Source organism: Saitoella complicata, assembly GCF_001661265.1.
Source record: "Saitoella complicata NRRL Y-17804 unplaced genomic scaffold SAICOscaffold_11, whole genome shotgun sequence".
NCBI classification, from domain to species: domain Eukaryota; kingdom Fungi; phylum Ascomycota; class Saitoellomycetes; order Saitoellales; family Saitoellaceae; genus Saitoella; species Saitoella complicata.
Window position 1 is genome coordinate 82,503 of NW_017567002.1, and position 19,492 is coordinate 101,994.

General features: G+C 52.6%; 9 protein-coding genes across 9 annotated transcripts; 5 read left to right on the plus strand and 4 right to left on the minus strand.

Moving 5' to 3' along the window:
• Positions 1 to 24: 24 nt before the first annotated feature.
• SAICODRAFT_30213 (uncharacterized protein) lies at positions 25 to 370 on the plus strand. Its single transcript, XM_019167623.1, has one exon. The coding sequence runs from the start codon at positions 121 to 123 to the stop codon at positions 316 to 318; it is 198 nt and encodes a 65-aa protein (XP_019024230.1). The 5' UTR covers positions 25 to 120; the 3' UTR covers positions 319 to 370.
• A 559-nt stretch (positions 371 to 929) lies between these two features.
• SAICODRAFT_117065 (uncharacterized protein) lies at positions 930 to 1,677 on the minus strand. Its single transcript, XM_019165348.1, has one exon. It carries the CDS (start codon positions 1,611 to 1,613, stop codon positions 1,170 to 1,172), a length of 444 nt encoding a protein of 147 aa, XP_019024231.1. The 5' UTR covers positions 1,614 to 1,677; the 3' UTR covers positions 930 to 1,169.
• Positions 1,678 to 1,840: 163 nt separating this feature from the next.
• Positions 1,841 to 5,703, minus strand: SAICODRAFT_71126 (uncharacterized protein). The gene is made up of 2 exons (XM_019170648.1): positions 5,057 to 5,703; positions 1,841 to 4,992 (listed from the first exon to the last, which is right to left on the minus strand). Exons 1-2 carry the CDS (start codon positions 5,501 to 5,503, stop codon positions 2,179 to 2,181), a joined length of 3,261 nt encoding a protein of 1,086 aa, XP_019024232.1. The 5' UTR covers positions 5,504 to 5,703; the 3' UTR covers positions 1,841 to 2,178.
• Positions 5,704 to 5,964: 261 nt separating this feature from the next.
• SAICODRAFT_7278 (uncharacterized protein) lies at positions 5,965 to 7,096 on the minus strand (the record flags this gene model as incomplete). The annotated part of the gene is made up of 5 exons (XM_019170796.1): positions 5,965 to 6,360; positions 6,427 to 6,549; positions 6,610 to 6,708; positions 6,772 to 6,959; positions 7,024 to 7,096. 5 exons carry the CDS (start codon positions 7,094 to 7,096, stop codon positions 5,965 to 5,967), a joined length of 879 nt encoding a protein of 292 aa, XP_019024233.1.
• A 357-nt stretch (positions 7,097 to 7,453) lies between these two features.
• SAICODRAFT_30214 (uncharacterized protein) lies at positions 7,454 to 10,346 on the plus strand. The gene is made up of 2 exons (XM_019167624.1): positions 7,454 to 10,093; positions 10,145 to 10,346. The coding sequence occupies exons 1-2, from the start codon at positions 7,463 to 7,465 to the stop codon at positions 10,184 to 10,186; spliced, it is 2,673 nt and encodes an 890-aa protein (XP_019024234.1). The 5' UTR covers positions 7,454 to 7,462; the 3' UTR covers positions 10,187 to 10,346.
• A 335-nt stretch (positions 10,347 to 10,681) lies between these two features.
• Positions 10,682 to 11,233, plus strand: SAICODRAFT_71129 (uncharacterized protein). The gene is made up of 3 exons (XM_019170649.1): positions 10,682 to 10,853; positions 10,908 to 10,984; positions 11,042 to 11,233. Exons 1-3 carry the CDS (start codon positions 10,733 to 10,735, stop codon positions 11,159 to 11,161), a joined length of 318 nt encoding a protein of 105 aa, XP_019024235.1. The 5' UTR covers positions 10,682 to 10,732; the 3' UTR covers positions 11,162 to 11,233.
• Positions 11,234 to 11,238: 5 nt separating this feature from the next.
• SAICODRAFT_71130 (ARM repeat-containing protein) lies at positions 11,239 to 14,681 on the minus strand. The gene is made up of 2 exons (XM_019170650.1): positions 14,556 to 14,681; positions 11,239 to 14,465 (listed from the first exon to the last, which is right to left on the minus strand). The coding sequence occupies exon 2, from the start codon at positions 14,447 to 14,449 to the stop codon at positions 11,525 to 11,527; it is 2,925 nt and encodes a 974-aa protein (XP_019024236.1). The 5' UTR covers positions 14,450 to 14,465; positions 14,556 to 14,681; the 3' UTR covers positions 11,239 to 11,524.
• Positions 14,682 to 14,821: 140 nt separating this feature from the next.
• Positions 14,822 to 15,565, plus strand: SAICODRAFT_117164 (uncharacterized protein). The gene has a single exon (XM_019165350.1). The coding sequence runs from the start codon at positions 14,903 to 14,905 to the stop codon at positions 15,392 to 15,394; it is 492 nt and encodes a 163-aa protein (XP_019024237.1). The 5' UTR covers positions 14,822 to 14,902; the 3' UTR covers positions 15,395 to 15,565.
• A 170-nt stretch (positions 15,566 to 15,735) lies between these two features.
• Positions 15,736 to 19,250, plus strand: SAICODRAFT_65571 (DNA-directed RNA polymerase III subunit RPC2; the record flags this gene model as incomplete). The annotated part of the gene is made up of 2 exons (XM_019170158.1): positions 15,736 to 15,744; positions 15,831 to 19,250. 2 exons carry the CDS (start codon positions 15,736 to 15,738, stop codon positions 19,248 to 19,250), a joined length of 3,429 nt encoding a protein of 1,142 aa, XP_019024238.1.
• Between the last annotated feature and the right edge of the window lie 242 nt (positions 19,251 to 19,492).

Genomic DNA, 19,492 nt, shown 5'->3' on the forward strand with positions numbered 1-19,492 from the left:
AGATATGGAGAGAGCGGGTAGAGGCTCGGACAAGAAAGAGAGAAAGGCGCATGAGAACGTGAAGGCCGGTCTAGTGGGAAAGGCAGAAAACTAGCATAGTCGTGCATTTGAGGGAACCAAATGTACAATCCCTCTCGACGTATCACTTACGTACTCTCACTCTTGTTCAGTGCTATGTCATGGGGATGTATGTACGGTACGCGGCTGCGGGTGCCGTGGGAGAATTTGGACAAGTATGAGAGGCAGAAGGGGGAGGGCGGAGAGGGCATGGTAGACGGTGACGGGAGATCAGGCAGTATGGCAGGATCCGGTAGCTGAAGTAGCTCCTGATCGACCACCCTCACAACCGACAAATCCGAAGATAACGCCCACACCTACATCCCTACCAATAGTCCCCACCCTTCACCCGACCCTCCTCGCAGTACAAACCCAACACCCAGCTGCGCCCATAACTTCACCTTCACCGTCACCAGCCCTCCATCGAATTGCAGAAGAGAATGAGTCGGTGACAACGCCGCCGGTTTGGTTCATCAAAACTGCACGAGAAGGAGGGTAACAAGGTTTCGTCGATCTTGGTGAATCATGATTCGGATCGAGATAGATCTGAACTATATATTCTGGGGTACGGACGATGGGACAGCAGTGATACCGGTGTTTGTCACTCCATGAGGCGTCGGCGTTATCTTTCATACAATATCATACATCTACCCGGACAACCTCGTAGACCCCTCCTTCCCGTCCTCCGGCTGAAACCGGTCTTCCCACCATGAACATCCTCCCCCTCAAGAATTTGAGATGCTCATGGGTGTACGGTAGACCCACCTCAAACCTTGACTCGTATCCCTCTCCCGATTGTGGAGGATACTTCTGGGGATCAGGACGAATTTGTCGGCTAGGCAAGTTGCCCATTATGAAGGCGCCACCGGGGTGGACTGTTTTGGTGGGCTGGATGCAGGACGAACTCACGAAGGAGCTGACAGCTTGGCGGGCGGCCTCTGTTGGGATTTTCCAAAGTACCCTGCCTGATACCCAAAGGTCCTCTTAATGGGAGCTGAAACGAACCTGGCCATTAAAACAGCCTGAGCGGACCCTGAGCGGACCCTGGGCACCCTATCAACCTAGTGTCTCGAGCACTGGCAGTGTGTCCAGTGTGTCCAGCGTGCCCAACCTCACACATTCCCCACCCACATCTCCGCCGACGCATCAAGCACCTCCATAACCCTCCTCAACGCCTTTCGCCCCCTCTTCTCCTCCATTGCCGTACGCCCAGGTAAGAACCGTCGTCCATCAACATCTTCAGGGACCGCGTACACCCTCACCACAGCCCTCGTAACCTCCCGTGGTATGATCTGATACGTATACCGCACCCAACCCCTCTCACTCAACCATCCCAACAACCCAAAAACCTCTCTCTCCGTTTCCTCCATCATTGCGCGATACTCCGCACCACACCACTCAAACGGTGGACTCCATAACCAGCCATCACCCGCTTCGCACCCTGGGCCAGGCAATCGGAGAGGTGGGGGGAGGTGAAGGGTGAGAGAGCCGAGGGCGACGAGGAGGGAGAGGTCGTTGAGGATGGAGGCTTGGCGTTGGATAAGGGTGGGGGACATCCAATGGCCTGGTGGAGGAGCCGTATATCTTCGTTACAGTCTACATTACAAAATATTTGACGTTGCATGGGCGTGCAGGCGCTGGCATTGCCGAGTTGGGAGCGTGAGAAGCAGGCTCGAACGTTGAACCCCAGCCAATGCATCTACGAAAAACCTTGAGGGACGGAATGAGTGTATGCTTTGCAATTCTTGTCTGAATTCATAGAATTAATGATATTTTGGTAATTGAACCAAGACCTCCAAAAAACGCCTGTGTGTGATGCTATAGCCGTGTGAGTAAGAATGTAACGCCCGACTATGCCATATAAACCTTTCAACCAACATACAACCGTCCATAAACGTCACGTTGGACGATTTGATATCATAATAAACCAAGTTGGTTCCTGTCCGAAACCACTCCGTCACCAACCGAAGAAGGTACGCGCCTCTGTCAAGCGCCGTTTTGCAGTATCCATTAACCGCTGCCACCTCAAATCCCGTGCTTTCTACCGCTCCGTCACGTCGTCATTCGTATTTCTGGGTATCAGACCACACGTCACAGGGGATAACTTGATATCATGATACCTTACCACTTCAATACCACATTCGCCTTCATAGCCTGTTCTTCAACGGCAGATTTGCCGTACGCAACGATCTCTTTAACAGGGGCGACGACGTTCAACGGCCAACGGAAGCCACCTCTGTCCTGACCAGCCTTCTCGCCCATTTCCATCGTAGCCGGGAAGTGCTCCTTCATCATCTCAGCAGGGACTGGATTGCTCGCCCAGACCTCCTTGAATTTATCGCGGTACTCTGCGATTCGTTTGTACGCCTGTAATTGTTCCTCCGAGGACATACTCCCACTGTTCTTCTCCAAGATTTCTCTCTCGATGTCTGCCATCTTTTGGTGGACAAGAGCAAGTAGTTGACGGCCCAAAGCCACCAACGGCACACAATCACGCCTTCGCATCACCGTCGAGCTCAAAATACGTCTCTCAATGAAACCAGGAAGGGTTTGCCAATGCTTGACGGTGATGTTCGTACCAAAGGCTTTTCTCCCTTCGTTCTCGGCTTCGAAATAAGTCATGTAGTGCAACACGCAAGCAAGTCCATGAAGCGTGGCAGCTACAACGTTGAGTTTTTCCTGCTTCAGGAACTCGTCACTCTGGGCCTTCGAGTCTCCGGCGAGTGCGGTATACTTCTTGATTTTCGTCTTCAGCGCGGCCACGACAGGATCAGGAGAAGCCTTCGATGAAGACGCCGGTGTCTTGCCGGCAGGCGCGTCAGAGGTCCTGTTCTCCGGTGACGATAACGACGACACGGTCGAGTTACCGGATCCAAAGCCAGAATCGTAGGAATCTGTCGTCTTCGGAGACTCCCCAATCTTCTTTTTGGCGGCGCGATACTCGTCCAGATTGAGCTTCTTCCTCTGAGTCGTTGGAGAATCCATAGGCGCCGCCACCTGTTCCTTGACAGGCGACTGAGCCTTACCTGTTGCCTTAGTCGTGTTCGTCGGCTTGTGCGTACCCTCACTTCTCTTCTCCGTGACCTTCTTCGGAGCAGGACCAGCCTTACTCTCCTCAGCAATGTCTTTCTTGATCCTCTTGACGTCTTTCACACCATGCCTGCTATCATCCTCAACAGCTTTCCTCTTCTTCTCCATCATCTCCTTGTTGTCGATAACATCCGGTTTCTTTGGCTTCTCCTCACCCTTCGAACTCCTAGAAATCGGCGCCGGCGAAGGAGACGCTTTCGCACCACCAAGCTTGCCAAGCGATACGGGCGCGGGACTCGCAATCTTTTTCGCAATCGGTGCCGGCAACGGATTTGTCTTCACATTGAACCCCAGGCTTGCGAGTGTCGCCTTAGGCGGGGGTACAGGACCCTTATTCTTCGACCACTTGTCAGCAGTGGCAGCAGTGGCAGCCGTGACAGCCTTAGCATTCCACTCTCCTTTGGCTTCCATGCTTTGTGTTGAAGCAGCTTTGTCAACAAAAGCTTCCATCTTCTTGGGGGCTACAGCAGCTTTCACGGCGGGAACAACCTTCTTCGCCGGAGTGATTCCAGTCGTTGTGGAGGTTGCAGGCTTATCCATTGCCCTCGCTCTAACGGAGGACAGAACCGCTGCCGTCTTCGCATTCTGTGTCTCGCGCTGTTCGGGGGTGAGAGTGGACATCCCTCGTAGAAGGTCTGATAACATTAAGGAACCCCCCGTCCTTGCCGCACTCGCAACCTTCGCAGGCTCCTCTTCGCGCTTTTCAGGACTACGACCCCTGCCAGCCTCACTACCCTTGCTCTCAGACCGGGCAGAAGATACAGACTTCTTTACCACCTCCTTCGTGGGTTCAGCCTTATTGATAGCTTCCTTCTTATCAGTCTTGACCTGATTCCGCCCTCTTGACGCCTCGCGCCCCACCGCCTTCTTTTCAAGAATAGCCTGCTGCGTCGTAGTCTGCGCTTTGACCTCAACATCATCTCGCTTCGCCTTGTCCGCCAGCATCACATTCGTCCTCGGCAACTTCAACGCGACGATCAAACTCTTCCTTCTTCCACCCTCATTCTCACCCTCCTCTTCCTCGCCATCACTCTTCCTCCTCTTCACACCACCATCATCCCGCTCAACCCAACCATCATCTTCAACGACCTTCCTCTTCATTTTCTTCACGACAAGTCCCTTTGGACTCTTTCTGATCGGTTCAGACCCAGACCCTTGTGATTCTATGATTGTCGGCGTTGCTGGCGTTGCTGGCGTCGCGGGCTCAGACTTGAAACTGTCGGAAGTAATGGTCCGAGGACGCTTGGTCACGACACCCTTGACGGTATTCCGACTCTCCGGCGGTGTCGGCATATCCCTCGTCCCCGGATTCCTAAGGAATGCGAGAGGATCGTCCTTCTCCTTCTTCGCACCTACCTTCGTCCCGGCGTTGGTAGTAGGAACAGTCGACGTCGGTTGCGCCGCCAAACACCTAAACATCTCCGGCAACCTGGGACTAACCGGCAACAACGGACTCCACCCCCCGTCCTCTCCTGCGAGAGATACCCCCGAATCCCTCATCTCTATATCCATATCCTCAAACATGGCTGGTCGACTTGGGCTAATAGGTTTCAGCTCCCCTTCATCATCATCCCCTTCCTCATCCGCGTCCTCGTTGTGGAATTGCATGTTGATGCCGGAGTCGAGGTGGGTTGGTGTTGGTGGGTTTATGAACATGGAGGGGATTCGGGGGGAGATTGGGTCGAGGGGGCTCGAAAGTGCTTTATGATCCTGGCCGTCCTTGCTCTGATCCACCTGTGCTGTTTGTGTTGGCTCAGCTGCGGTTGTGGGAGGAGGTGCTGATGCCGTAGTTAGCTTTGGCGCCGGCGATGGCGAAATCCTCCGTTGTGAAGCCGCGGCTTTATCCTACACACACCCACAGGATTAGTCACCACACCCTCTCTTCTCCCCTATACATCCGCAAACGAACCTGAACAGTGATAGTCGGCGTATCTGGCGTCTCAGATCGTGCGGCAACACCCGCATCGGCTCCCGAGCGCGGTTTGATCCTAAACCCCTTCTTCCCCGCAATGATCTCCTGTACACTCTTCTGCTCCCTCTCCCTCTCCTCAACCTTCCCCAATATTGGACTCTGACTCTGACTCGGCTTTTGATTCACAGCAACCGGATCCCTTACATCATTCCTAGTAACACAAGCCGTCATCCACCCCGGCTGCCCCTCCCCAATCTTCTCCCCCCTCCTTATCGGCCTAACAACCCAACTTCGCCAGCTCCACCCATAATCACCAAATCCAGCTGGATATGGGATGCGGGGAAGATGCATATGTGTGGAGAGGAGTTGGGTGAGGCGGGAGTCGAGGGGGGGTGAGGAGAGGGTTGGGGAGATTGGGATGCGGTTGTCTTTGGGTGTTGACATTGCTGAGTGTTGGTGCTACGTGGAACCTTTCTTCAGCGTAGATAAGTTGTGGATTGTAGCTGATGCACGGTGTAGTGCTGAGCAATATTGTCGTGAGTGGTCGTGGTTGATTTGCTTGCCCGATAAGCTTCACGGCACGAAGCCGGCGGACATTCACTGACTCTTAATCTTGTCCGTTGTTATGCTCACTTGTCGACAACTGCTCAGATCGTTCAGGGTGATTTCCCGGGATGTATGCTGCTCGTTGTCCTTGGATCAATGCTCCACACAGGGTCCCTGCTCAGCTTTCTTGGTGGAGAGGTCCAGGACGGCTCCGGCCGTTGTAGCGTAGGTGCATCCCCAGCCGCAGTAGATTGGCCCCGTATGAAACCGTCAAGCCACGTGGAATCCGGCATTTCTGGGTCAAATGAATAATAATGGGAATTTATTTAATTTATTCCATATCGACGGGAACGCAAAGATTAGAGTTCTAAATCGGAATCGTACTCCTCTTCGTCTGCAGCTGGGCTCGCCGGTCGTATAACACCGGTATTCGAACTCGGTGGTTCGTCCTTAACTTCCTCCATATCCTCGTCCTCCTCTATTGTCCGTAACCCCGTATGCCGTGACAGCGATTCGACTTGCCTCCGATGCACGATCGGCGCCTCATCCTCATCCTCCCTCTCCGCCTGCGGACTCGACGCCCTCGAATCCCCGTCCATCTCCAAATCCGACCCGTCCTCTTCATCGTCCACATGTCGTTTCTTCCCTCGTGACCCTCTCTGACCCCGTGGTGACGACGTCTCGATCTCAGAAAGTGGCCGCGCCGACTTCATAGCTCGAATTCTCCGTTTTTTGGTATTGAGGATCGCTGTGAACTGTAAGTAGTAGTATCCACATCGGTCAGCACTTGCGTCCGCGTCATGATCTCAGAGCGTGCTTACCTTTGCGAGGAGGAGGGATTCGTGGTCTCGTTTTGCTTTTGTTAAATCATCTAGTTGTGATTTTAGTAACTTGATCGTTTCCTCGTGTTTCTCGATTCGTGCACTGAGGTGTTCAAGTTGGGCCTGTTACGCACAACAAGTCAGTGTCAACCTCAAGCACCGGATACCCATTTCGTCACATACCATTGCCTCCTCCCTCATGAGACATCCCTCTCCCACCCAATCAAGCAGACTCACTTCCTCAGCTTCAGAGGCTAGGATATCTATGTCGCCAAGTCGGATCTGTACACGTGCTTTCGAGTTAGCTGTCAGATCACTTATCTCGTGTGCACAATGAATGAGTACCTTTGCGTGACCAACACTTCTGCGAAACATCACAGTCATGCCGTCACCAGCTTTGACAACCGCATCGACCTCAACCTCACCCCTTCCCGCCCTCCGACCTTCGAGGACGGCGCTGACGATTGCGCGCCATTCATTCCGTCCCATCTCTGAGGCGGGGGATTGGGCTTTATCGACATCCTTGGCGGTAACTGTACGCGCACATACACCGCCATCAGTATCTCTACACGAGAGATCGGATGTACAGCAACATACGCGTCACAGCAAATGCCTCCACCCCATCCGTCGCCACGATTTTCGTACTGGCGAGCTTCCCTCCTCCATCCATTGTGACTCGGGCGATTGCGAATTTGTCATCGGTTCCTCGTATTGGAATTCGGATTAGTTGGGTTGGCATCGCGGCAGTGTGTTGAGGTGGACCACTGGTGGGGAAGATGGGATGGGATGGGTGCTTTGACGTCAGTTTAGGTTATCGCGTCGGGTGCGGTGGGGTTGCAGGGTTCAGGGGTGCGGGTGATGTACATACTGTACGACGACGACGACGACGACGACGACGACGACGATACGACTGGAGCATTTTCAGCATTTATAACCGAGACTCGGTGCCAACAGCGCTGCATTCATCCAGCAATCGCAATCGGCATCGGCATCTTAGCTGGTTGTGTTCGCTCAGGTCTGCTTTCAGCTCGACAACATGGCAGCCCACCTCCGCAGAGGCTCAACCTTGGCAATTGAGTCCTGGGATGACGACGAAGACTTTACGCTCGATACCCAAGCTCCGCCGACGCTGCCACCTGCCAAGATGACTTCATCACCACCAGCAGCGCCAGTGGTTGTGCTGGAGGCAGATGCCCTAGACGACTTCCCAGACTCAGACGACGGCGATTTCGAGGAAGATTTCGAGTTACCCGTCACGGGTATCAACGCAGCTGTAGTCGTGGAGAAAGCCAGGAATGTCGGGATCTCCTTACCGGTAAATGCCCCGGCATCAGCATTTACCTCCGGTACAATCACAAAACTCGGATCAGGGAACGTGAAGGTGCCGGTACTCGAATATGATGACTGGGAAGAAGAAATCGACTTATCAGGATTGGAGTTATCGGCCTTCGAACCACTAGAATTGAAGCCAGGATTACGGTCAAGACAGGCGTCTGTCGCATCAACCACCTCGTTCGGGAGTCCGATCACAGAACCAGCGGGTCCGAAGAGTGCGGCATACCAGAGATTACAGAGTATCCGACCACGGACTATTCCCACGAAGGCAATGCAGGCAGAGGCAGAAGTGGAGGTAGAGGCAGAAGTGGAAGACATGGCCGACGAATTCGACCTTCCCCCCGACTTCGACCTCATGAAAGCCATCTCAACCCGACAAATGCCTTCCTCCTCCACCCCCAAACACCCCGCACCTTCAGACCCCGACCACGAGGAACGAGAAGATTGGGGAGAGGGAAGTTTAGGGATCAGGACAGCCCGCTCGAATCGCAGCTCGATGACATCCGCAGCTGGGTTTAGTCCCGGATTGAGTACGGGGAATAATACGATGAGTGAGAGTGATGATGAGGGGGTGTTCGGTGGGTTGTTGTTGCCGCATCCGGGGTTTGATTTTAGGGCTGCGTTGGCTAAGAGGCAGGCACAGTCGAAGGTGGAGGCCTTGGGGGTGAAGAGTCCGCTACTGACACCGGATGTGGAGGAGGATGATTTGGAGAGTGGGCTAGAGATCACGGAAGATGCCTTCAACCCGGCAAAGCTGGAGAAGAAGAAAATTACGAGAAGAGATGGTGGAGCAGCGAAGATTAGTCTGGTCAAGAATGTGCAGATGGAGTTGAGGTTCACCCCGTCCCCCGCTCCTGGACCGAGTCGTATACCCAAGTTGAAGGCCTCGACGCCGGATTTGAGGAGTGCGGCAAGAGGGGGTTGGGGGATGGGCACGCCCTTATCCACGACTCGTGTTCCACCTCCGGCTACGCGGGTTTCAAGTTCAGGTGGCCCCCTCGTCCCACCACCACCAAAAGAGAACCAAAAACCCCTCACAAAGAAACAATCAATGTTAACCCTCCGCCAACCCACCCTTACCCCCCGCACCTCAACCCCAAACCTCCGCGCCTCGTCCTCAATCTCCTCTCTCCGCACCGTCTCCGCCTCGCACGCCTCCAATCCCTCTCGCGTCCCGACAGTCCAGGTCCCGCAGAGGAGTGTGAGTAGTAGGTTTACGCCTGCGAGGAGTATGACGCCGATTGTGGATACCGCTACCGATACACCGACGCAGAGCAGGCCGCCGTTGTTCTTTGCGGGTGGGATTGTGGGGGGCAGGAGTCATCATGCTGCACTCAGGCATCAACATCGTGAGCCGAGCTACGATCGGGATCGAGCACCATCCGCGCTGAGCATGCGTTCCCCCAACGAGAGACAAGGTGCGGGATCGTTGAGGTTAGCCCCGCCGAAGAGGTACGGGGATGGTACAGAGTTGGATCGGTTCGATGATTTGGCTGTTAGTCCGGCTGTGGAGAGGAAGTTCATGGTGTCGACTGTTAGTAGTCGTGGGTTGGAGAAGAAGGCAAGTGTGCAGCAGTTGCGGACGAAGCAGTCTATTCCGCAACTTCGGACCAAAAAATCCGGGTTTCTGCAGAAGGCACTGCCGGCCGTGCCACCAAACGCCGTGGCACAACGCGCTCCACCCCCACCGGCACAATCGGCGAGGGTACCTTCTCCGGCGAAGATCTCGACACTACCATTTACCCCAATCCAACCACGCCCCTCACGACCCCGGGCGGTGGGTAAGCTCCCGAATGACAAACTCCCCAAACTCATACAAAACCTCGGCGCGACCAATACCGCGAAAACAATCAACGGAATGCACTACAATCCCCGCACCTTTAAGTGGGAAGGGAACAGCGATGATACGACGCTAGTGGGCTTCAGTGCGAAGGAGAAGGGTGCGAGTCCGCGGCCGGCGTTGATATCGAATTGGATGGGAGGGATGGGAGCAGCGGGGGTGAGGCAGATTGTCGGCGGGATGGTGTGGGATCCCAAAGAGTTACGGTGGGTTAACAATAAGAACGCAGATGGGGAAGACTCGGAGGACGAGGATCCGTTCGAAGGCATTGAAGACATCAAGAGTGAGGAAACCGCACAAGAGGGATGGCGAGGGAGTGTAGGCCGAGCTGGACTCGGTCATAGTGGAGATTTCTTTGTTGGTGAGGAGTTTGATCTCGGACCTAACTTTATTCGGTTCCAGAAGAATGAGGAGAAGGTTTGGCAGGATGTTGTCGAGGGGCATATTGGGGAGGCGTGGAGGGAACGGAGGGATCTTTGGGCTGTGCTTGAGGTGAACAGTTGAATGGAATTGGTGATAATTTCGCTAACAACTTGCTCACAGACGCTTCTGAAGATCAAATCTCGTCGATCGGATTTTCACTAGGCAGCACACCGGGAAACAAATGAGAATGAGGATCAGGGTCAGGGTCAGAGACGGAAGAGATATATTTCTTGGTTGTAATGGTGGTATATTTTACGCGGGAAGTGTGGCAATGGGCGTTCTATGCTTTATCTTATATCCTTTAGTTGCAATTCCTTGAAAAGAAAGATGATATATTGGGCCAACGTGACTGCGATTTATTTTCGCGTATGGTGCTGGGTTTGGGACAGCTGCAGCAGAGGCGATTAGCGTGAGCTTACTGTCATGATCTAAAGTCTGGCGAATCAGGAAGGTCCCCCGCGAATGTAGTTGGGGAGTTGTCCTCTTAAAGATGTGCTTATTTTGCTTTAAATAAGACGTTTTTGAAACGTTTCAGCGAATTTCCAACTTCTAACTTGACCGGTTTCCTCGCCGGCTCTCGCGGCCGACTTTTTTGGGCCACGGGTACAGTACCGGTATATGAGTTCTGCGCCACAATCTGTAACGTAGACTACATACGTCGAAGACAACATTTGTATCAGAGATCAGAAAGCAGCAGTTATAATTACAATGTCAGCACCAGGGACACGGACACCCGCACAAGAGAGGTACACGAGAAGGATCTTGAAGATCAGGCCTCCGAATTTGCAGATGAGACGGCTAAAGATCGGAACATACGTTGTCACCGCAGGTAAGAAACACAGTGGTCCATCAAGGCATATCAAGAGCTAACGTGACTTCTAAGCTTTGGGTGTATTTTGCGTCATGTCTGCCGACTACAACGTGGACAGCTTTGGAAGAGATGGAGAGAGACTAGACCATGTAAGTATCAGCAACAATACCTGTATGGGGTGAAACCAATGCTGACTCTTGTTGTAGTGTTTCTCTAGTATTCAGAGGTGGGCACAGCAGAAGAAGGAGGAATTCTTCACTTTGAGCGAGGAGGATAAGTTGAACTTGAAGCTTGCTCAAGAGAAGTCAGAGAAGTCAAAACCATGAGAGTGCTGTGGTGTGTGAGGAAACGCAGCGACTTTTCCTAGGTCCTCGTCCTGCGCAGAAGAGACAATTTTTGGAGTCCTTGATTCAAGTACCAAGATATCATTAATTCTATGAATACAAACAAAACGAGAAAGATCTATATCAAACAATTGCAAAGCATACACTTATTCCGTCCTTCGGGGGTTTTCATACAAGACTCGTCAAATACTCAAGGTAATTCGTACATCCACTCATTATCGTCCAACTTCTTCCGATTCTGTAATATACACTCCAACTAGAAACATCATACACATCTCAATCGCCTCAATATCTTTTTCAATCGTACAATAAGAAGTACAACGCTGCACTCAACAAACATAACGTCTACTGATAGAATCCTCCAAAAGGAGGTCTCTGAGCGTGAGGGTGGACACCCTGACGAGGAGGTCCTTGGAAGCCCTGGAGATGAGGGGGCGGACCCTGGTGGAATCCAGCCGGAGGCCTGTTCTGCATGAAAGCAGGACGAGGTGCGTATCCAGGAGGATGCTGTCCACCAGCCATTCTAGACTGGACACGCTTTCCATACGTAGTCGTGCGGATGGAAGGCATGATCGGCTTAATAGCATCAACCAGAATATTACGCTGATCATCCTCGGCAAAGTCCATAGCGGTCTGAACAACGTAGTTTCCAAACGAATCCTTCAACAACTTCTCCAATGCGGCAGTGTCCGTCAACTCTTCGACAAGGAGTCGCCGAGTAGGTGCTTCGGCGACGCGGATACACTTCTCAATCACGTTGGACGAGAACTTTTGCATGCTCAACATTGGGATCGAGCCCAAGAACTGGCGGATCAAAGCATCCATCAAAGCGGGCTCACCAAGATCGAGAACGTACTGGACGACGTAGTTACCAAACTGGTCCTGTACGAGCGCCAAAGCGTTCTCCGTAATCTTTCTAACAACCTGGTTTTTCTGCTCCGGAGACGCATGGTCGATACAACGCTGAAGCACACAGCATCCATGCCTGTGAGAGGCAACCTCAACACAGTTAGATGATACAGCATTATAGATGAACTGCACGTCATCGCTGCTCAGCCTAGACACTCTGTGCGACGTCGACTTTGACAAAATTCGCTGAATAACGTGGTTTCCGTTCAAATCACGAATGAGCGTAACAACATGCGCTTCCAACGCCTGAACCACAATCGTGATCTGTTTCGGCGTAGTCAAATACTCAATCATCTTCTGAATCGCTCTGGTTCCGTGCATATTCAACGAAATCCCAACCAATTCATGAGCGACCTTCTCGACAATGACGGTCCTCTGGTCTTCGGTACAATGCTCAATCAGCTTCTGGCAGAGATAGTTCCCGAAAGGATCAGTCATGAGCTCAACGACATGCGCCTGCGTCTCATTGAAGATCATGTCCCGATAGGCCGGACTCCGCTCATCAAGCTTCTTCTGCAAGAATCGACATCCATGCTGATCCTTACACAACGAGAAAATCTCGCCAGCCAAGCTCTCCAACAACACCCCAGCAAAACGGGATGCTTCCGCATCATGATTCTTCCTGGCGGCGGCGGCGGCGGCGGCGGCTTGTTGGGCATGAGCGCCACCAGGTCCACGGTGTTGGTGAACGGGGGACGGCGCACCCATCGGCGGACCAGCAAAGTGAGCCGGGCCCTGACGGACATCCTGTGGCGGGAGGGGTCCACCCGGGAAACCAATACCGAACGGTGGGCTCTGGACAGGGATATGCTGCACAGGAACCTGGGAAACCTGGGAAACCTGCGCCTGCACAACGCCCGGCACGCCATCGTTGACAGTAGGGAATCCATACCCACCCTGCTGATTGTACAACGCCGCCAAGCTCGGGCTCGGCAATGGACTAGCGCCCGTACGTCCAAGGGCAGCGGGGTTAGTCGCGAGCTGAGCATGAGCATCGACACCCAAGGGACTACGCGGCGGCGGAAGACTGGTGTAGGCACTACCCTGCACCCCATTCGGCATAGATCTCTGTCCCATCTGTGCTTGGTTCTGGTTCATCTTGAAATGCGCCAAAGTCGGCACTTCAGGCGTCGAGAAACTCGCGTGCTTAGCCAGCGAAGGACGCAAGTTCTGCACAGCGGCAGTTTGCTCGAATGGCTTGGGCGGGGACAGACCATGCGAGGACGATTCGCGGGAGTGGTGACGAGACTGGCGAGCTGAGAAGGCGGTTGGCCAGTCATCTTGTTGGCCCTGAGCCTGAGCTTGCGCATGTGCACGCTCGAGAACATGACCAGGCAACTGACTGACAGGATGTGCCAAATCAAGCGCAGCCGAAGACGCAGACAAAAACCCGGGCAACGACTCCCGACGAACCAGAATCGGGAACTGGTCATCCGTAGTGTTAACCTGCAAATACTGCTTCTGTCCAGATCCCGTCTCATCATCATCCTCGAACAAAAACTTGACATTCGTAGGTCCCGCGCTCCTCGTTGGTCCCTGTCCTCCGTAACCCTGCTGTCCGCCCTTCATCGAAGACTTGAGCGTCGTGTTCGAGATCGAGAGGCGCGAGTTGAGCATAACCGGGAAATCATCAAACTCCAGCCCAAAATCGCGGTCTCCGGAATTCCTGCGCGTGCCGGGCATACTCTTCGAATTCGCGAATCTTGACGTAGCAGGGAAGGCGTGATCAGGAGGCGGCGTAGCAAGCTGCGCAACACCCAACCCAAACGGACTATTTCCCGTCGTAGCAATTCCGACGGTTCTCAACCTCTGTGGCGGAGTTGCAGGAACACTCATACTCCCCGTCGTACTCATGCTCGTCCTCTGCCCGATGGCACCAACAGCACCCGGGACCGCATGTCCAGCCGCCAAGAGTTCCTGCTCGTCCCGCTTCTGCTGTTCCTCCAACATCTGCATTTGGCGCTCGAATTGGCGGAGGGCATCGAGACGTTTTTGTTGGTGCTCTGCGCGCTTGCGTTCGAGGATCTCGGTTTTGGTGAGGTTGACGGATGAACGGGAGGTGTGAAGTCCATCAAATGCGGGATCAATCGGTGTTGACTCGGAGTTGAGGGCTGCGAGGTCGGTTGGCGAAGTCAAGCCCGAATCGAAGGTAGCCCGGTGCGAAGTCAAGTTCGTAGCCGAGGCGGAGGGACGGAGACCATCGGAGGTGTAGTGACGCCTGAACGAGTCCCGAGGATTATTGCTCTGAAGAAGCGAGGGATGTTGACCGTGGTCGAAGGGAGAGGAGGGGTTGGTGGGTCGTTGCTGCTGATTCAGCGACGACGACGAAAGGTTGCGAACAAGATCGGAGGCAAGAGACATCGTAGCCGGATCAAGTCTGTTCATCACAGTCAGCATTCATTCTCACACATCATCCACCATCCCCCAAACATCGAAGGAGGAAAGGGGCGCAAACACCGCAACTCACCACACGCAAAAAGAAAGTGAGCTCTTCAAGCTTTAAGTATTCAGCACAAGTCGTTATCGTACACCTAATATCGTACACAAAATCCCCTTGTCTATATGCTGATGATAGGCGTAATCGTCGTCGATTCGATGTTGCGGTTGATCAACGCTCGGACCTTCTGGCTGCTGCTGGTGATTGATTGGAGTCAGGTGCAGGGCGCTGGGCGAGCTGGAATTAAAGCGAGTTGACGTCGGGGGGAGTGAAGTAGTGAACACCTACATGAATGACATTCTGTGAATTCTATTTTGATAGTAAGAAAAGAGATTAATCAAAGTTTTGGCGCTGACTGCCGTTACGAGTCTTTTCAGATGGACCTATCGGAGGAGTGTGCCCACGGTGGTCTCGTGTTGCTGGTGCCAGTTTGTCATTTTCGCCATTTAACTGGCTCCCCCCGTGACTTATTGGCAGCCTCAGTGATTCTGGTTGATCGGATGACGACTGGGTTCAATGTAATTTATCCATGCACTCATATGATTACAACGTATCGTACACTCGTCCTTGCTGTATGTCACGACCCAACCCTCATCCACGCTCACTGGAGAAATAGATGGGCTGACGAACCGATCTTCTCTCCTATCCTACTGGCAGGTGCTATCCTTCGTGTCAGTAAACGTGGTTCACTTCCTCTTGCCAAGCCACACTCACGAGTAACAAACGTCGTCTTCGAACTCCCGTTATACTTTGATGATGCCCACCTTCCATCCCTCTGTCCCCCTGGAGTTGGCTTCTCAACGGCTGCCCGCAAAGCGGGCAATCTCGATGGGATGAATGTGGTGGGACGTGATGCTGAGACGGCATAGACGGGGAGGAGTGTTACTGGTGTGGTGATGGAGGAGAAGCTTATGAAGCGAGAGGCTAGATCGTTGAAGCCTCGGCCTGACATTTCGAAATAGTCAATTATTAAGGGTGTGCTACAGGATCACAGAACGACACAACGCGAGGTTAAATACAATACACGTTCGATTACAAGTCATGCGGTCATCGACTTTCGCACGAGGGGACCGGTGTGGCTGGTGGGTCAAGCAGGTGTGGCTGGGGTCATACGGTGGGTTGGGTGCACGTGAATTTGTGTATTACATACCGGAACCGAAGTGAAGTAAGTGTAACGTTGATTCCACCCCGTCGAGTCGAGGAAGGAGCAATGGGAAAGGTGAGCCTTCACTCTCGAAGGGACAGGGAAGCAGGCTGACGGAAATATAGAAGTATCAGCATCATGTTCACGGTACCCTGGGCCAGGATGACTCCTTCGCCCCACTCCTCCAACCAGTCTACAAAGGCAAACACCTAACCGACGAAATCAAAACCGCAACAGACAAATGGAACCTCCTCCCCGCCTTCCTAAAAGTTAAGGGTCTCGTAAAACAACACATTGATTCCTTCAATTACTTCGTCGACGTCGACATCAAAAAGATCGTCAAAGCGAACGAATATGTCCGGTCAGAAGTCGATCCAAAGTTTTACTTGCGGTATATGGATATCAGGGTCGGACGGCCGACGAGGTTGAGTTCGGAGGCGATGAATGATCATTTGTTTCCGCATGAGTGTCGGTTGAGAGATATCCACTACGCTGCCGACATCGCCGTCGATATTGAATACCTCCGGGGTTCACAAGTCATTCGCCGGAAGAACGTACCAATTGGACGTATGCCAATCATGCTCCGCTCAAACAAGTGTCACCTCTGGAACAAATCCGAACGCGAAATGGCGTCCATGATGGAATGTCCCCTCGACCCCGGTGGTTACTTCATCGTCAAAGGAACCGAGAAGGTGATCCTCGTTCAAGAACAACTATCCAAGAACCGTATCATTGTTGAAGCTGAACCAAAGAAAGGATTGGTACAAGCATCCGTTACATCGTCTTCCCACGAACGAAAATCCAAAACCTACGTGCTAACAAAAAACTCCCTCATCTACCTCAAACACAACTTCTTCACCGAAGATATCCCAATCGCAATCGCCCTAAAAGCAATGGGTCTCCAATCCGATATCGAGATCTACAACCTCGTCGCCGGGCCGGACTCAGCCTACCAAGACCTCTTCGCCCCCAATATCGAAGAAGCCTCGAAGCTTGGAATCAGAACAAGGGAACAGGCGTTGGAGTATATCGGTCTACGCACAAAATCCAAGAGACCACCGCCCGGATCCACACCCCGCCCCAAAAGCGAAGAAGCACTCCAAGCCCTCGCCGAACTCGTTGTCGCCCACATCGAAGTTCAAAACCTCGATTTCCGCCCGAAAGCAATCTACATCGCCACTATGACCCGTCGAGTCCTTATGGCACTGTCGAACCCCGATCTTGTGGATGATAGAGATTACGTTGGAAACAAGAGGTTGGAGTTGGCGGGACAATTGTTGGCGTTGTTGTTTGAGGACTTGTTCAAGAAGTTTAACTCGGATTTGAAGACCGTGTTTGACAAAACATTGTCGAAGAAGAACCGGACGCAGGAGTTTGATGCGTTGCAGTCGCTGAAGATGACCGGTGTGAATATGATCTCGGAGGGTATGGCACGTGCCATCTCAACGGGTAACTGGTCATTGAAGCGTTTCAAGATGGAGAGGGCAGGTGTCACACACGTCCTTTCTCGTCTTTCGTTCATCTCGGCATTGGGAATGATGACCCGTATCTCCTCCCAATTCGAAAAAACTCGAAAAGTCTCCGGACCTCGTGCGCTGCAACCATCACAGTTCGGACTTCTCTGTCCCTCTGATACACCTGAAGGTGAAGCATGTGGTCTCGTCAAGAACTTGGCGCTTATGACACATATCACGACTGATGATGACGAAGGACCCATCAAGAGGTTGGCGTTCACACTCGGTGCGGAGGACATTAACATTCTTTCTGGAAACGAGATTTATGCCGAGGGTGCGTACTTGATCTACTTGAACGGTGAGATCCTTGGCGTTACGCGTTTCCCGGCAAAGTTCGTGCATGACCTTCGGGCATTGAGGAGGAAGAGACTCGTTTCGGAGTTTGTGAGTGTGTATATCAACCACCACCACAACTCCGTCTACATCGCCTCCGACGGTGGCCGAATTTGTCGACCACTTATCATCGTGGAGAAGGGCCGTTCAAAGGTTCTGCCGTCACATTTGAGAAAGTTGAAGGCGGGTACGATGACGTTTGAGACCTTCTTGGAGTTGGGGTTGGTTGAGTATCTCGACTGTAACGAAGAAAACGACTCATTCATCTCGCTGGATATGGACTTGAAATCTAACCACACGCATCTCGAAATCGAGCCGTTCACGGTGTTGGGAGCTGTTGCGGGGTTGATTCCCTACCCCCACCATAACCAGTCACCACGAAACACGTATCAATGTGCCATGGGTAAACAAGCTATCGGAGCGATTGCGAGTAACCAGTTGTTGCGTATTGATACGTTGTTGTACCTGATGGTCTACCCACAACAACCAATGGTTAAGACCAAGACGATTGAGTTGATCGGGTACGACAAACTCCCAGCTGGACAAAACGCTACCGTTGCAGTCATGTCCTTCTCTGGCTACGATATCGAGGATGCGCTTATCTTGAACAATGCTTCTTGTGACCGTGGGTTTGGAAGGTGTCAGGTTTTCAAGAAATACGCGACGCAGTTGAAGAAGTACCCCAACGGAACTTTCGACCGTGTTGGTGATCCGCCGAAGGATGAGAGTGGAAAGGTATTGTGGAAGGCACAGGTTTTGGAAAGCGATGGTCTCGCTGCGGCCGGAGAGAGGATTTACGCTGGTCAGACGTATATCAACAAGCATATCCCGACGAATGCTGGCGACAACACCCTGACTGGGGGTGCGACGCAGGAAGTTGGGTACAAGGCGGCACCGATGAACTTCAAGGCACCAGAACATGGGTATATCGACAAAGTCATGCTTTCGACGACGGAGAAGGATGAGACGTTGGTAAAGTGTTTGATCCGACAGACCAGACGACCGGAGTTGGGTGATAAGTTCTCGTCACGACACGGACAGAAGGGTGTCTGTGGCCTCTTGGTCGCACAAGAGGATATGCCGTTCAACGACCAAGGTATTACTCCGGATATCATCATGAACCCTCACGGTTTCCCGTCTCGAATGACGGTCGGAAAGATGATCGAGTTGCTTTCCGGGAAAGCTGGTGTCGTGAACGGAAGTTTGGAGTATGGTACCGCGTTCGGTGGATCGAAGGTCGAGGATATGTCACGTATCCTCATCCAGAACGGCTTCTCGTATTCAGGAAAGGACATGTTGACGTCGGGTATCACTGGAGAATGTCTCCAGGCATACATCTACTTCGGACCCATCTACTACCAGAAGTTGAAGCACATGGTCCAGGATAAGATGCACGCCCGTGCGCGTGGTCCTCGTGCCGTTCTTACTCGTCAGCCCACTGAAGGTCGTTCCCGTGATGGTGGTCTTCGTCTTGGTGAGATGGAGCGTGATTGTTTGATCGCGTATGGTGCTTCGCAGTTGTTGTTGGAGCGTCTCATGTTGTCTTCGGATGTGTTCAAGGTTGATGTTTGTGAGGGATGTGGGTTGATGGGGTACAACAAGTGGTGTGGTGGATGCCAGACTAGCAAAAATGTTACGGAAATTCAGATTCCGTACGCGGCGAAGTTGTTGTTCCAGGAGTTGTTGAGTATGAACATCACGGTGAAGATGCAGTTGGAGGATGCCTACAATTAGGCGATTTGAAAGCAAAGCGGAGGATGAGAGAAGATTGTCGAATTTCTTACATGTTTGCGGGCGTTTTGTTAGGTTAGAATATCAATTGTGGAATCTTGTTTGCATTGATGAATGTGCGAAGAACATGATCCGTACACTTGCAGTTGATTAATGGGCGTTCCGCCTTCCTCAAAATGAACAGAGCGTTCGCTTGTAGTCCCGGATATCAATACCTTCACGACATAGCTGACCTCCCATGCCAT